Source organism: Musca vetustissima, unplaced genomic scaffold (genome assembly GCF_032173495.1).
Source record: "Musca vetustissima isolate MV318-11 ecotype Yass unplaced genomic scaffold, APGP_CSIRO_Mvet_v1 utg137912, whole genome shotgun sequence".
NCBI lineage: Eukaryota > Metazoa > Arthropoda > Insecta > Diptera > Muscidae > Musca > Musca vetustissima.
In genome coordinates this window covers 68658-82339 of record NW_026872404.1, presented here as the reverse complement: position 1 = coordinate 82339, position 13682 = coordinate 68658, and the positions used below count along the sequence as shown (strand labels likewise).

At 37.0% G+C, this 13682-nt stretch overlaps 1 protein-coding gene across 1 annotated transcript in view; it reads left to right on the top strand.

Annotated features, from left to right (window-relative positions):
* LOC133338588 (mucin-2) overlaps positions 1 to 13208 on the top strand; it is a 28182-nt gene extending 14974 nt beyond the window's left edge. Inside the window, exons 2-7 of the mRNA XM_061530003.1 lie at positions 1141 to 1476; positions 5679 to 5759; positions 5827 to 7032; positions 7153 to 8355; positions 11446 to 12480; positions 12550 to 13208. Coding sequence (XP_061385987.1) covers positions 1141 to 1476; positions 5679 to 5759; positions 5827 to 7032; positions 7153 to 8355; positions 11446 to 12480; positions 12550 to 13208 — 4520 coding nt within the window. The remainder of the gene's footprint in view (positions 1 to 1140; positions 1477 to 5678; positions 5760 to 5826; positions 7033 to 7152; positions 8356 to 11445; positions 12481 to 12549) is intronic.
* Positions 13209 to 13682: the final 474 nt, after the last annotated feature.

The following is a 13682-nucleotide window of genomic DNA, read 5'->3' as shown; positions in this document are numbered from 1 at the left end:
TATATGGAAGATATATCTAATTCTAAACCGATTCCAACAAAACTCAGCATACATCAATCTGAACCTAATTCAGTACACTGTGTAAAATGGTGTGTCAATCGGACCAATATTGGGAGTTTAGTGCACCACTTACATAAAATCGGACGAAACTATATATGGGAGCCATATCTAAATCTGAACCGATTTTCTTCCTTGTGTCAAATAAGTTATCTGTGCCAAATTTCATCCAAATCGGATCATAAATGCGACCTGTACTTTGGTCACAAAAATACATGGACGGACGGATGGACAGACACGCATAAATTGACTCAGAAAGTAATTCTCTGCATATTCTCAAAAGGAACCATGGGTCTATCTCGATTCGTTTTGCCTGTTACAAACATGTACACAAAGACATAATACCCAGTACCACAGTGTGATGAAGGTCATACAAAAATGGGTTCCTGGTCCATGGTATGTTGTTACGATATCACAATCATAAAGTAAAAAGCACATATTGGAATTTGGTTATTAGTAGGTAAAGTCAAGTTAGTAAACTACCTTTTGCGACCCCACCTCTATAATTCTAAAAAGGACCCATATAAATTTGGAACTACGTTAAAGTAACATACATATTAATGTAAAAGTAATTATACATTAATTGCTCCATAATTCTTGAAATATTGTTATCCACACATCTACTAATTGTCCAAAGTAAAAACTCTAAATATCTTCCCATGTTATTTTATTAAATATTGTACAAGTTTTATTCACACCATTTGCAATCATCGTATATGGTAACGTTAGCGACATTTGCTAACAAGAAGTCTTATCTTAATAACTTTATCGGCATTGTTTGGTAACACTTTCAGTGCAGATCCACTGTAGAAAAAGAAGAAACAGTTTTGCTTTTTATTAAAAATGCAGTAATTTTGCTAAGACATACCAAACTAATTTTTATATTTAGTTCCCATCCCACCACCTCCATCGCCATACACGGTAACTGCTATGGGCGATCACCACAACAACCAAGACCAAAAGTGATGCGTTGTTGTCTGATCAACATCAGCTACCATTACAGGAAAGAAAAAAACCCTCTTTCTACCTCCTGATAGCTTTTTAAGATTCATTCATTATCTACCGATCTTTCTCTTCTTACAGGTTGTTACCACAATGGTACTTGGTACGCGGACAAATCATTAGTTCCCACAACCGAGAAATGTCTCAACTGTCAGTGTACGAAGAAAACATTGGTCTGCCGCTTAAAAGTTTGCCCAGAGATGCCGATGCCACCACCACGCGGCTGTGTCGTCGTCCAAAAGAAGAACACATGTTGTCCGTATCTGTCGTGTGCACGTTTAGATGCCTTCTACAAGATACCAGCCACGCGACGTATTATCGCTTATTTGGATCATTACGAGCGTGAATCAATTGATCGTGTAGTCAATGACAATATGCTGCAGCGACGTTCCGACGATACCGATGTGGATTTGTATGGTAAGTTTAAGGGGACTGGCTAAAAGCTATCCCTAAGATATTGGGAAACAGACAGTCAGTAGTCGTAGTTGCTGTTGTAGTAGCATCCTTTAATGAGTCTCTGATAGTGGCGGCATGCTTAGTTCGCATTGTTAAATGGGCTTTTAATTAGTCTGCATTTTTGTTTTTGTTGTCATTTGTGTTAACGATATTGTTTATAATTAATTATTTATGAAGTTGAGTTGCTATTAAATGATGCAGCAGTACATAATTAGGAATAGGTTGCGGATTTATTCTTAGAATTTATATACCCTACACAAATATGCTGTGTACGTATTTTACGTTTATGTGGGCCAAAGTGTTTGCAACGCCATGAAATATTGGTCCTAGGATTAACATTTAAAGTACCTAAAATTGGGATGCATTATTATACGGGGATATACCTAAATGTGGACCGTCATAGTGTATTTTCGAACATAAACTTTTAGTTTCGTATGTATTTCAGTACCCTCTAACGTTAGTATGATTCCAATATATGTACACCCGGATGGAAATGGTTAGATTGCCTTCGATTACCATTCTCTATAGGATATAAGCAAAAATTTCTAGTTCAGAATATTCCCCATTCTATGATGTAATACAGTTATGTAGGGACAACCTCAACACTTTAAGCAAATCAGTCATCTATTTTAATATACACAAGTGAAAAAAGCGTTAAGTTTAGCCGGGTAGAACTTCCGATGTAAAAAAAAATGGGTGGGATACATAGGGCATTTTACAAATAAATGAACCTCCGAAAACACAATATATTGTAAAATACTGACGACCAGAAACATTAAAAAACCAGTAAGGAAAGTAGTAAAGTCGGGTGGGGCCGACATATGATACCCTTCACCACTATGTGCATATTAAACTGGACTATTAAAATGAAATTGGATGAACTAATATATGTGATGTTTATCTAAATGTAAATCGACTTTGATCAATCCATAAAATTATGTAAATCGACTTCGAACAAATATCAATAGCACATCCGTTGGGCTATGACTTCTTCTAGAAAACGCAACTACGTTATTCTATGCTCAATTTTGTACATTGTCCAAAATTTCATGTCAACCTGACAAGCATGATGAGTTTTATGCACCACTTACTTAAAATCGGACGAAAATATATATGGAAGCTATATCCAAATATGAACCGATTTCAACGAAAATTGTCACAGGTTAGGTTATACTAATTTCAGTACGTTTTGTTCCCATCATATCCCATATATCTGAACTATGAGAACTTTAGTACATTATTTACGTTAAATCGGATGAATATATATATATATATATATATATATATAGATCTGAATCTATTTTCACGAAACTCCGCGCACATCATTCTAGACTCAATTCCGTACGTTATGGCAAATTTCGTGCAAAGCGAAAGATATATGCGGACTTTGGTGTACCATTTACATTAACTCGGACGAAACTATATATAGGAGCTATATCTAAATCTGGACCGATTTTCACAAAATTTAACAGACATCACTCTAAGCCCAATTCAGTACGTTATGCCAAATTTCGGGCAAATCGAAAGATATATAGGGAGTTTGGGGCACCATTTACATTAAATTGAACGAACATTTATATGGGAGCTATATCTAAATCTGGCTCAAGGACTTTGGTGCACCATTCGAACGAAAATATATATGGGAGCTATATGTAAATCTGAATCGATTTTTCCCAATTTTAATAGGGTTCGTCCTTGGATCAAATTTCATCGAATTCGGATTATAAATGCGACCTGTACTTTGTTAACAATTTAATTTCAATTTACACCAACAGACGGACGTGCTTAAATCGTCATAGAATTTTACGCTGATCAAAAAGGTACAAACAAGGAATCCAATATACCAAAGTATAGCGGATTTGGTAGAAAACTGTGATCAAAATTTAATGCTTTTTAGTAGGCAGATTTCGTACCTAATGGAAATCTGCCAAATTACAAGCATATCGGTTGAAAAATGTCGAAAATTTGGTGTAGTCCCCATATAACGAATATGTATATATATATAGTTTTACCCACTGAAAACAGACAAACATTCTGAAATATCTAAATCGTTTTAGAATTTTACCCTGATCAAGAATATATATAAATATATATATATAAGTTTCGAGAAAATCTGGTTAGATTTAGATATAGCTCCAATATATACTTTCGTCCGATTTAAGGTAAATTGAGGCACCAAAGTTCCTATATATCGCTCGATTTGCACGAAATTTGGCATAGCGTAATGAATTATATCTAGAATGATGTGTGTTGAGTTTCCTGAAAATCGGTTAAGATTTAGATATTAAGTATATATATATATATATATATATATAATGCATAGTAATATTTCGAACTAGTGTAGTCATATTTTGCGGAATACCGAATAATGTATATCAAGTGTGATATAAATCGATTTACATAAATTTGTCCCATTGTTCGCAAACGTCGCAGAAAGGTATGCGTATGGATTGATGTTAGTCAATTCTCCTCGAAGGACATGACATGAAATTGTTAGGTTACATATGTAGAATATGCCCCAAGTAGTGAAGGGTATCATATGATCGGCCCAGCCCGACTTTACTACTTTCTTTACTGGGTTTTGTTTGTTTTTCTGGTTGCTCTACAGACCACGATTGCGAACCAAACATCTTAAAATTTTACTCGGAGAATGGGATATGACCAAGGAACAAGCATGGCTCTTTTCGTGATAATCGGTCTCATGTATGAGAAATGATCGAAGTTGACCGCATTTTAGCAGTCCTAACATCGCCCAGGAGCTAAAAATCGATCATGAAACAGTTTTAAAACGTTTACACAAAGCTGTATTTAAAAAGAAGCTCGATGTTCTGGTGCCAAAACAATTAACATAAAAAATAGGATGGATCGAGTTTTCCATCTGCGAAGCCTTGGTCAAACGGAATGAGATATACCCATTTCTTAAACGGATGGTGACTGGAGATGCGAAATAGATCACAAATTAAGTACCTCAAACGGTGGCCAAACTAGGACTAATGGGCAGGAAGGTTCTGCTACGCATTTGGTGGGACTGGAAGAAGATTTATTATGAGTTATATGGCTAAACGCTAAATTCTAATATCTACTACCAACAACTGGACCGTTTGAACATATCAATTGACCAGAAACGGGAAGAACAGGATATGTATCGTGTTCCACCAGGACACACATCTACAGTGACTCGCCAGAAACTTCGGGAGCTTGGTTGGGAAGTTTTAATGCATCCGCCATACAGAGCGGACTTGGCACCAAGCGATTATCATTTTTTTCTTGCATTGTAAAATTGTAAAATTGCTTTAATGATAAAACATTGGTATCTAGGGCGCAGAGGTTCTATGAGAGAGGCATTATGCAGTAAAAAATGGCAACAAATCATACAACAAAATGGTGCATGTTTGGCATGTTAAATAAAGTCCAATAGTTCATATAATAATAAGGGATTCTTTTTTCCTTAACCTAATATTAGAATCCTAAAATGATCGGAACATTAATATATACCAAAGTATGGTCTTATATTCCAGAAGACAAATATCTTGTTTCCTTATAGAAGTCTATAAGAAATTCCTTTGTATATATTTGGCCGAAGAAAGTTTTATTTATAAAAAACCCTAAAGAAAGTCTTTCGTCCATAAAAAACATGAAAGAGTAGACTTTCGGTTCGGCCGACCGGAACTTTTTATACCCTCCACAATCGACTGTGTATTCAAAATCATTTGGGGGCTACCTTAAAAAGAGGACCAATATTGATAATTTTTAGTAGACAACATTTTCTTCCCACATTACATTATGGCTGTTTATGTTGGAAAACTTAGCCAATGGGGGCCATCCCTAAATTGTGTCCAATTATGATATTTATGGTAGGGAGATTTTCTGCTTAATAACAATACCCCTACTGATAGGCTTTCGAATATTAGAAAACTGTGAAATTAAACAAAATCTGATAACTGGTGCACCTTTTAATGCAATTTGAAAATATATGCAGGAGCTATACCATTCAAGGTTAAATATACTACACAATACAAAACTTTGTCTAAATCGGCCAACATTTTGAGTTCGATGCTCCATTTACGTCAAATCGAAGACGTTGTCATATAACGTACAATTTTCGATTAACAAAGTAGCATTTGATTTAACAAATTTATTAAATTATTTTATTTTCTTTTCAGTTTGTGTGAAAAATGGAACTGTCTACAAATCGGGTTCGGCAATGTCATCGTCAAATCTCTGCACTTATTGCTACTGCATTGGTAAGAAACCACGAAAAATACATTAATACCAATTTCAGTATATGATTTCCATTAATTTCCATTTCAGGTGGTACTGAAAAATGTGTCAAACCTAAATGTATGTTACCGCTCGAAGGTTGTAAACCAATTTTTGTCGATTCAACGTGTTGCCCGGTACGTTACGATTGCAGTACAAAACAAACTGGCAAATCATCGCAGGAGGTTCGCTATCGTAAAACGGCCAATAAACATTATTTACGTATGTCACAAAGACTTCAACGAAATCGTGGTTGCACAGTGGGTTCTCAATTCTATGCAGAGGGACAGAAAATGAAATCCGACAAGGATAAACCATGTGATATTTGTTTTTGTATACGTGGTCAGAGGAAGTGTGCACCGAAGAAATGCGCTCCAGCGTTGAGAAATTGCATACCCGTGGTACCGAAGGGTCAGTGTTGTCCCTCTAGTTATGATTGTGGTAGTCAGCGGGATTATCGCCGTTCACAAAATTCAAGACAATTTAATCTGTTCTCTTTATTATTTGGCAAAGATGAAGAGGAAGATCAAGAGGCAAGTCCATCGGAAATTGCTGTGCAATATCCACCCGATCGTCATCCAGAGGTGGTGGAGAAACAACCGATGAAAACTAAGCCACCCGGTGAGGTGGTGGTGTCCACAACAGAGAAAAGTATTTTTGATACTCTGCGGGAAGGTTTGGAATTTATAGACAACAACAACAATAATCAAATGCTGAAAGATAATATGGATTTGACAGGGATTCAACCATCACCCACACCAATACCATTGGGGAGTATCGCGGAGAAACCTTCATCAACTACGGAGATTAGTTTATTAGATCTATTGTTGGGACCATCAGAAATCAATGCTGAGGAGAATTCTGCCGAAGAAGCTGAACCGGAAGAGAAGACCACGCCGAGTAGTAGTACTACAGGAATCTCATGGGTCGATTTGTTATTGGCTCCAGATGATGATGATCTAAGAACTTCATCAACGGTATCGGATAAAATTGATGTTAAAGAGTCCTCTACGGTTCAGGATCTAACAGATTTCGATGATACCACCAGTACCGGCACCACCACTATTGACCGATTGGATCGTAACAATGTTACCGATGATGGTGAAGAAGAAGATGATTTGGGGGTGTTTAAAGCTGAGGACCAGGATAAATTATATTTGACCACAACTGATGCTATGGATAGTACCATGGAAACCGAGAGTGGTGAGGAGACAACACAGACCTTGCCCACCACTCTCAGTGAAACAACAGAGTTAAGTAAGACGACGGAGGCCACTAAACTTGAAATTAAAAATGCAACAAATACAAAAGTTACGACGACGATAACAACAACTACAAAGAAGCCCACAACAGCAACAACAAAGAAAATTACAACAGCTAATGTTACAACAAAAAGACCAATTACCACCGAGAGCACCACAGCAAAATTGCGGGTGGAATTGAAAACAGAGATGCCAACGACAAAAAGTCCACCTAAACTTCCTGTGAAAAATATCACCACAAAACCTGAAATAAAACCCGATAATGGTCCAGATTTACTAAGTGTGCTGCTAGATGGCCTAAGTGGCATTCTGTCAAGTGATAAACCTCCGAAAAACTTTACAAAACCCGACAATCAAACAAGTCTCAAACTTCCCCCTGTTAAAATTGTCACCAATAATTTACCTTCCCCCAAACCTTTGCCATTTTTCAAACCCCTGCCCACGGATAAAACCTATAGTCGCATAAATTCCAAAATTGCAAATCTCACCGTAAAACCTCCCATGATTTCCACAAAAATATTAACCAATTCCACATTTAAACCCCTCCCACCGCATTTAAGCAAAAATCCCATAATACCAATTTCCGAAAGTCTGCTAAAAGAAGACACCTCAACAAGCAGCACCACAGCGGCAACAACTACCAGCAACACATCACCAACAACAGTAATAACAACAACAAGTACAACAACCTCCGCACCACCAACCATAACAACATCCACCCTAAAACCAGTTGTCATCAAAACAAATCCCACAATTTTAGAAGCTGAACCACTGGATCAAAATACCGATCATACGCTACCACCAAGTTTACCCAATCTCAAGATAATACCCTTCCTACCCACCGATGCTGTTAAGGCAGATCACAACAAACCACCCTCTTATGACTTTTATCATCATGGATCGGGACCAACTTCGCGCATAGATTACGATCAATATGACGATGCCAATTTATACCCCTCGATAACGGAAAAATATCCTCTCTATCCAGATTTGGAAGATGGCAGTAAGGCGGAATATATTTACAAATTTAATGTTGAAGGCCCCGATTCATTGGTTTCATCACCACCGGGTAAATTTGATGGCACCTTGGGTTCACCAGCTTTTGTCAAATATGATTTCTCCGCTGCAAACTTACAACCACCCAAGGGTTTTTCGCCACCCACCAAAACCGAGGGAGGTTTCGTACCCAAGGACCCATTGATTTTGGACGATGATCATGATAATGTCAGTGTGAATGTTGGTGATAGTTATCAAGTGACTCAGCATATCATTGACATTACTACATCGGCGGATGTCCTAAATACCACTAAAGTTATAGGTAAGTACATCTTTTATATTTATTATGTTGTTATAAATCCCATAGGAATTGATTCAATAAATATTGTGTTTGTAGCAAAAGAAAGTATGCCTAAAAACGTAACTCTGGAAATGTGAAAACAACATTAATTCCGAAAGGTCAAACAGAGTGGTTTAGGGGAATATGAGGGTCAGTCGATTCAAAAAATATTGAAAAGTGGGGGAATATAACCAAACCTACATATATTATGGCAATTTCCTGCCAAGAAATTCTGCATCCTCTGTGAACCCGAAAATTATGGTCAATGTAAATGTTATGTCAAAACAATTGAAACTTCGGTTAAAACTCCTCGTAAAGATTTGCAATAATCTAATCCGATTTAATCCGGAAGTATAATAGTCGACCTTTCAAAATATATATGTTAATTGATTTGTGAATGAATAATTCTCAGAAGAAATCCGGAACGAACTAGTTTGTTAGACATTACCGCCAAAAAAGCAATCGGTGGTTCCTTTTACTCCAGTCGATAATTTTTGCTTTCATTGACCTACTTTTTTTATACAATCCTTCATCTATATTATCCCGTTCATAAACTGAATGACCGTTTGAACTAAAATGAACTAGTTCCTTTAGCGGAGCGTACGAAAAAATCATATCGCTTCAGGAACAAAATTGTGCCTGACCATGAAATTACAGATTTGTTTTCTTTATTTCGCGAACGAGTTGAACAATTCCTCCTCGCATCATTGTCTATTATCGATCAATGAACTAAATGAATGATGATCGATTGATCAATGAACTCAGAAATGAACGATTTAGTTCATTCAATATATGTACAGGGTAAGAGGCAGCAGGGCAACGAAATGCCCGGCAGGAGGCAGTTGAAACTCGTCTCGTGACGGTATACCGCTCGAAGTCATCAAAGACATTCCAATAATACGACCGGATGCTTCACTATACAACTAATGCCTAATGCCGGGTATTTTTCCTTAGCGATGAAAAAACAAAACTTTGATCTAATAAGCAACGCAAAAGGCGACTATTCTTCAAAATCCTATAACTGGATATAACTGAAAATTTCTTGAACGAATAATCAAACATCGTATCGGTGAAACTTTATGGGCCAGAAAGTAGTCTTTCTAAAAAGAACAATTTAAAAAGTTAAATTGTTGGGAAGGAGATTTGCTACCATATACGATTACTAAATATAGAATTAAAGCGAATTCGTTTGAAAAGCGCGCTCATGAACCCCAAAAATACCGGAAAATGGTTGCTACACGAAAAATAAACCAAACCAAGTAGCAAATTATTCGGTCGAAAAATGCGGTCAATAACCCCAAAATACCTTTTTTATATGGGAGCTATGCCTAAATTTTGACCGATGTAGTCAATCTTCGAACTTTAACTGCCTGCAGTAAAAAACAAAACTATGCAACATTTTGCCGATCTATCTCAATTCGTTTAGAGGCTAGAGTGATTACAAAAGACAGCCGGACATTGTTAAATATGAGGGAATATATACTTTATAGGGTCGGGAATGATAACTTCGATGAGTTAGAAACGGGAAAACCAAATTAATATATCCTCCATACTATGGTGGAGGGTATAAAAACATGTAAATACTTTTGACTTTGGCCCACTGTAGATATACTTCAACCGTGTTTGCATTTGACGTTAGGCTACGAAGAAGATCAGAAACTATTTAAAAAATCTTCTCCATATTCGAAACTTAGCAATGGAGGCAAAACTTAATGCTTTCGGACGTATATATAACATTTGATGGCTCTTATTCTTTCCGAAACATATGCCCACTCGAATTAAATATTCCATGTGAGCCTGAAATGAATGTCTGCATAACAACTGAATCTTGTGCTTTCTTACAATTCCACAAAGTGCCAAAATTTTAGACAAAGCTGAAAAAAAATCATTAAGACGTTTCCCCAAACATTGCCATTTGGAAAATGTTTAAATGTGGTATGAAGTTAACGGAATACCCCAATCGGCCCATTTCTACATTTTGACATTTTTTAAATCACATATCTAGTGAATGGAATATCCAATTTGATTCAAAGTGCGTAATATTTTAATATTTATTTTCTGGTTAAATATCTTAAATTTCATTGAAGCAAATGGGGTATCCGATATGGTAAAATAATTTACACCGAATAAAGAATCCCGTGTGGTCAAAATCTAGGAAACTTGTTCATTAATACTATGCTTAGATTTATGGTAACCATCGTATGAAGGACCATTATCCCTGAACATTGGCGAATCCAAAATATATGCCAGACCATTACCTGGTTGGTGCCCATGGGTTTTAACTAATAATGCGAAACCCCAAACTATTGCTTCTCACACAAAGATATATTCTTAGGGAGATGGAAGGGGAAACGGACGCTCGAACTGATCCCAAATTTACAGATATGGCGTAAGGGAAAATACGCTAATTAAATTTTATTCTTTCTCAGATATTATGTAACTGTTCGAAAAAAAACGTAAAAATTCTGAAAATGGAACGAAAATGCGATTTTCGGTCCAACACTGAATTTTTAAACGGAATTCTCTTAAATTAGTAGCATAATAATGGGCCGAAATTACCAATCATTGGACAATTTTCATGGGACGAAGTAGCCAATCATCGGTTACTCTGAGTATGAATTGGTTGGATTTTCATTTTTCTACGTTGTACCGAGAGGCTTAATCTGCACACATAACTACAGCAGCCAAAACGTAAAAACCACCATTCGAAAAAATAAACTCTGTATCAACCCAATGTTTGTCCGACTCCGTATCAGATTGGACGAAAAACTCTTTGTGTGAGATTTCTATTTTTTTAGGTTTTGATCTTTGGCACAGATTGATAGGCTCAATATTTGGACCTATATTTAGTAAAAATAGAATCATTTCCAGAATTTTCAAAATTCTGATAACGGTTCCAGAAACTCTTGCTTATACGTGTAATTTCCGTGTAGTGATTAAAGAACAAAGACTTATGTTGTAAAAAGCAATTTAATACATATATTGTTTTCATTGCCTTCCATTTTATTATATTATTATTCATCACAAACCTAATATAACTCATATTTTCAAATACATCTTTCCATTTCGCAGAAATCACAACACCAGATCCCTTCAAAGATGTCATTCGCACTGAACTGCCACCGGATCTAACATCGCTAATCGAGGATAAACTAAAAAATTTGATTACCCAATCGAACTACAACAGCACCATTGTCACAACCACTCAACAGCCATCAAAGGAAAATGTACAAATCTCTTTTGACATGAATGTGGAGGAACAATCAGTCAAGGCAACAGCATCAGCAGCCGAAGCTCATTTCCATAATGTAGATTTGAAGGCAACGAACACAATGACCGATATTGGAGATAACAGCAAAAAAGTTACACAAGACATGAGTGACAAACAAACCACAACAGGAAAAACAACGGCGAACAACCATGCCGAAAATGCCATGAATAAGTCTCAAACGGAGGAGCATCAGGATGATGATGAGGCTGAAAAATCAAATGATGGAAATTCGACTATGCCAAAGGCTGGGGATATCATCAAATACATGCCAGAGGAAAACAGCAATACTAAGACGGACGGTTCAACATTGACAGGCACTGGAACAACAGCAAAACCAATAGACACAGCAAAACAAACAACATTGACGACGTCAACCACAGCAACAACAACAATCACCACTAAGGCCAGCAAAAGACCGGTCATCAAGCATAACAACAATAAAACAATTGCCCATGCCACCAGCACTTCGACATCAACGACGACAGCCAACAATGCTAACAGACCGAACTTGAAATTGACCAAAAACAAAGTGTCTGTCGGCCAGCCAAGTGCAACGGCAACTGAAACAAAGATATTGGCGTCATCCGCAGTCTCAACGAAAACCAAATCATCGAATGCAACACGACGTGTAACAAGCAATAAACCGACAAGGCAACATTATCACAATAAACCTAACTCCAGGCCCACGAACATACCAGTTCAGGCAACAAAAATGGCTAATGCCACAGCCAATGCGGCGAAGGGATCATCTGCACAGCATCGATTAAATGGGACAAATATTGAGTCACAATCCTCTGGCAAAAATACAAAACGTACTGGCGCTGTAACGGTTGGCGGCAATAGACCCAAGAAGACAACAACAACTAAAGTTGGAATACACACAACAACAACACCACCACCGACAGCATTACCAAACTCATCTGCAACGAAGACGACAACGACAGCAACAACGAGGAGAACATCATTGCAAACAAAGGCACCACCACCAACGACATCATCGCCATCGCCGCCAACAACAACAACCACAACAAATCCATTTTTAATGTCACCTTTTGACAAATTGCCTTTCATGGATGCCAGCTTTGAAGTGAAACGTAATTCAGCAACGCCTTCATTTGCAATTCCAAGTCAAACCTTTTTAGTGGCCAATGGACCGGCAGACGATGGTCTTCCATATTTCTCAACATCATCCGGAACGTCATCTTCCTCATCTTCAGAAAATCCATATTCATTGTCTTCTGCGGAACATATTTCATCTGTTAACCATGCCAAATTAATGGCTGCACAACATCATCATCCCTCCTTCAGTACGAGCAGCAGCAGTACGACCAGCACCACCACCACGACCTCTCATGGCCATGTTGAGGTGTCAACATCATTGCCTTCACGCAGCTCAGCAACGCTGAATAATTTAATTGATCCAATTGGCATCTTAAAATTAGCCGGTTGTAATATCTATGGACGCATGTATCGAGTGGGTCGAATCATACTCGAGCTGTCCTCACCATGTCAGGAGTGTCGATGTACCGAAATTGGTGTTAAATGTTCTCCATTGGAGTGTTAGGTGGAGGATATTCAACATCAATATCTTCGAGAGATTTCAACATTTCAAACTTTAGTATTAGCGTTATTCCCACTACGGAACAATCTGTGAGCACAACTTAGCGGATGGAGACTATTTATAGTATTATAAGTTATAATATCTAAGTCTAAGCTTTAAGAATTAATATAATATTTATATTAAATAATCATAACTAAAACTTTGAAATATATTTTTATTAGCAGGAGATTAAATTCAATTACAGGTGTTCACCACTGAGGGGCTCGGTTTGATTTAGAAATATTGGACCAACATAGTGTGCGGAATATATTTTCTAATTTTTTATAAATAACGTATTAACCCCTCATGTATCCAATATACCTTAGGAATGATATTCAGTATTCGACAAATACTCTAATTGTTTTTAATCTCTAAACTAAATTATGACAATAATAAAAAACTTAATATTAATTTTTAAAATATTACAAACATTTACAT